We start from the raw sequence: 3,224 nt of genomic DNA, 5'->3' as shown, positions 1-3,224 counted from the left end.
GACTAGTACCAGTGCCGGGGTTCCCATTCTCGTTCGGGTTCCGACCAGCCAGCCAGCCGGTCGTACCGTGCGTGGGATCGTTCATCGACAAACCAATCTCGGCCGAGCGACCAGCGCCAACGCAGTGCTGCTGCTGGCTTCTGATCGCCTCAACAGAAAGCTGGGGGACATCGGGTGTTGTTTGAACCGTTGTCCCGCAGCCCCATATGCGACCCTCTGCGCCCCAGGTACGCACATACCTATGCACACATGCTATGTCCCCATGGCCACAAGGTTGGTGGAGCTGTCACCATGGGTCAGGTGGAAACTGGAAGCTCAAGGGAGGGGCTTGGTAGGCAAGACGAAACAGCCGAAGGGACAATGGCCTTTAGTGAGATGATCGTAGACCATGAGTTGCGCGTGTGTCTCGGCGGTGCTGGCCGCCTCCTCTCGAACATATAACCCTGAGGGCGTCCCCCCCGTCCCCCTTCTCGACTCTCCCCGCGGGCAGCAGCACATGGGCTATCGTCTCCTACACTCTTTTGCATCCGACCCACTGACGCAACCATGCTTCTCCCCTCCTTCACGGCGCTCTGCGCCCTTGCCACCATCCCTTGGGTGGACGCGCGGACAGATTATCCCGTGGTGGGCGTCAAGTCTGGCATCAACCCCCTCACGGGAGAGACACCTGCAAGGAGGAATATCAGTGCCCTCTACGAAGAGGCTGGCCCGCAGTGGTAAGTGAGACACGGGTTTCTGAGAGGTAAACGACCTGCATACGCTAACCCAACCTCTAGGGACCTTTACGTCGACGCACTGAAAGCCATGCAACGAACCAACGAGACGGATCCCCTCTCCTATTTTCAAATTGCCAGTCAGTAGCACCGAGAAACCTGTAAATTGGCGCCTACCATGTTCGTGGCTGACTCTCACAAGGTATCCATGGGCAGCCATACGGGCCTTGGCCACCAGGCGCTGCTCAGACGGGAGGTCAGCAAGGATACTGCCCTCATAATGTGAGTTTCATTGTGCAATAAACTCTTAAAGTTTGATCTAACGCGAATGATAGGAGGCTTTGTTCGGGACGTGGCATCGCGCCTACCTGAGCCTTTATGAGGTCGGCTACTACCCTGCCAGTTGATACGCGAGATTAGCACTGACGCGACGCAGCAAACTCTCGTCAAGCACGCCCAGGAAATCGCCCAGACGTATCCCCCTAGGTACAGAAGGCAATACACAGAAGCTGCTGATCGGCTGCGTGCTGCCTGGTGGGACTGGGCGTCTGACTCTCGCGTTCCTCCCGTTACCACGCAAAAGACCGTCGTCATCAATAGACCTTACGGAGACGGTGTGCGCCCCCTGAGAGTACTCAACCCGTTCTACACCTACAAGTATCCCCAGTCGGCACAAGACGGGGCCTTTGGCAGGTTCAGCGGCGTAGGCAACACGAAGCGGTGCACGCAACAGGGCAACAGCTTTCCCAAGTCGGCAAACGAGCTGCTGTCAAAGATCTCGCTCAAGAGTCAAGTGGTAAGGACCGTCGATTTGGACGAGACGATGCTGCTGGCTAACAGAGTGGAAAGTATACTGCCCTCAGCCGTGCCAAGTCATGGTCGGAAATCAGCACCTCGGCCAACGGCGGCTCCAGCATTGAAGGCCCTCACGGATCGATTCACATACGCGCCGCCTGCGGGCTTGACTTTGTCTACCTTGAGACATCTGGATTTGAACCCTTGTTGTATGTCCCTCGCTGTCGATACGCCTCGGCCGCATGCCGCACGCCACCTTCGTCGGAACACTAACAGCAGAGCAGCATGCTCCACCATGTGAACGTCGACCGGTTCCTTGCCTTCTGGCAGGTCCTCCATTACGAGAACGGGAAGATCGAATTTAACTACAAGACTGACGGTCTTTATGCCACGCCAAAAGGTACTACTGTCACAGCCAAGTCTCCCCTTCGGCCCTTTGAGAACGAGCGCGGTCCCCTGACCAGCGAGGACATGACCAACATCGGCGACTGGGGCTATACATACGAACCCATCGAGTTTTGGAGGCAGAGCCCTGCAGAACAGAAGCGCGTGGTCACCCAATACGTCAACAAGTGGTACGGTCCCCAGCGCCAGGCGACGGCTCCCCGCGCTGTGAAGGCTAGGGGTGTCGCCGAGCCTCAGTATTACGCCAACCTCGAAGTTGAGAGGTCAGAGCTCGCCCTGCCCGCCATGGTGGATCTGTACGTCAAGGGACGCCATGCCGGCTCCTTTGCCCTGCTTGGCATGCCCATGCACGGCAAGAGTTACGAAGAGATTCCGCTGCAGCAGGCCATTCAAGACGCGGCGTTTTCCCTGAACATCACATCCGCACTGGGCATGCGTGAGGTCCTCAACCATCACCTCGAAGCTCGCATCACAAAGGTTCGTCACGTATTCGGCCACCTGGCGCCATTGAAACCGCCAGCTAACATGGCCGCAGCCCGATGGGACCTTGATCCCGCTCGAGACGGTACCTAGCCTCAAGATCGACCTCGAAGAGGTCCAAGTCGCCGCGCCCGAGACGGACGAGGAGCTTCCCCAGTTCGGGCGCGCCGACATTCGGCCAGCTCGTGTCAAGGCGCTTACCAAGGAGGTCGTCGAGGTTCTTGTCACGGTTCACGTGCCGTGCCCAACAGAGACGCCCTCATACGGAGTTCTCTGAGCGCTGAGGTTGTAGAGGTGGAGCTTTGTTCATACGCGTTGCTTGGGTTGTGACATGCACATTACGTTCTCTGCATATTCATCACTTCTTACTCTCCTTTGTCTGTCCTACGACTCCTCGACGGAGGATCCCCAGGGGAGGTTTGTATTCAAGGGCATTTACTCTTTATCCGGGGCTGGATGACTCGCACGCCAGAACGATAATCATTATTATCTCTGCTTCTCTTTGATCGATGGTTGCTGCTAAAAGTGACGCTGGATACCAGGTTGATGCTTTAGATCACTCCCCTCCTTTCCGAGACTTAGATACCCGCGTCCCACGATGCTTGAACCGCTTGACGTTCGCGAAGTGAAACTGGCACTGTTGCACAAAAGGGCAGCGGGGGCGGGGAGGCCGCCTTGTTCTGGGTCCAGCATGGTGACACCATTTCGCAAGTCCCGTCGGCGGTGCCGCGGCGACGAAAGGCCCGATGACAGTGGGCGCGGGTGCAATGCGATGTCTCCGGTGGCATGTTCCGCAGGGCCGTCGTCTAAACTGACGTCGGCGGCATCTCC

The 3,224-nt window shown here is 57.6% G+C and overlaps 1 protein-coding gene across 1 annotated transcript; it reads left to right on the top strand.

Moving 5' to 3' along the window:
• Positions 1-546: 546 nt before the first annotated feature.
• On the top strand, positions 547-2,670 carry D7B24_001341 (uncharacterized protein; the record flags this gene model as incomplete). The annotated part of the gene is made up of 8 exons (XM_028635578.1): positions 547-716; positions 777-853; positions 916-995; positions 1,049-1,096; positions 1,150-1,509; positions 1,563-1,717; positions 1,793-2,390; positions 2,449-2,670. 8 exons carry the CDS (start codon positions 547-549, stop codon positions 2,668-2,670), a joined length of 1,710 nt encoding a protein of 569 aa, XP_028491923.1.
• Between the last annotated feature and the right edge of the window lie 554 nt (positions 2,671-3,224).

This window comes from Verticillium nonalfalfae (genome assembly GCF_003724135.2).
Source record: "Verticillium nonalfalfae strain VnAa140/NRRL 66861 chromosome Unknown scaffold_127, whole genome shotgun sequence".
NCBI lineage: Eukaryota > Fungi > Ascomycota > Sordariomycetes > Glomerellales > Plectosphaerellaceae > Verticillium > Verticillium nonalfalfae.
This window is presented reverse-complemented; position numbering and strand designations above follow the sequence as displayed.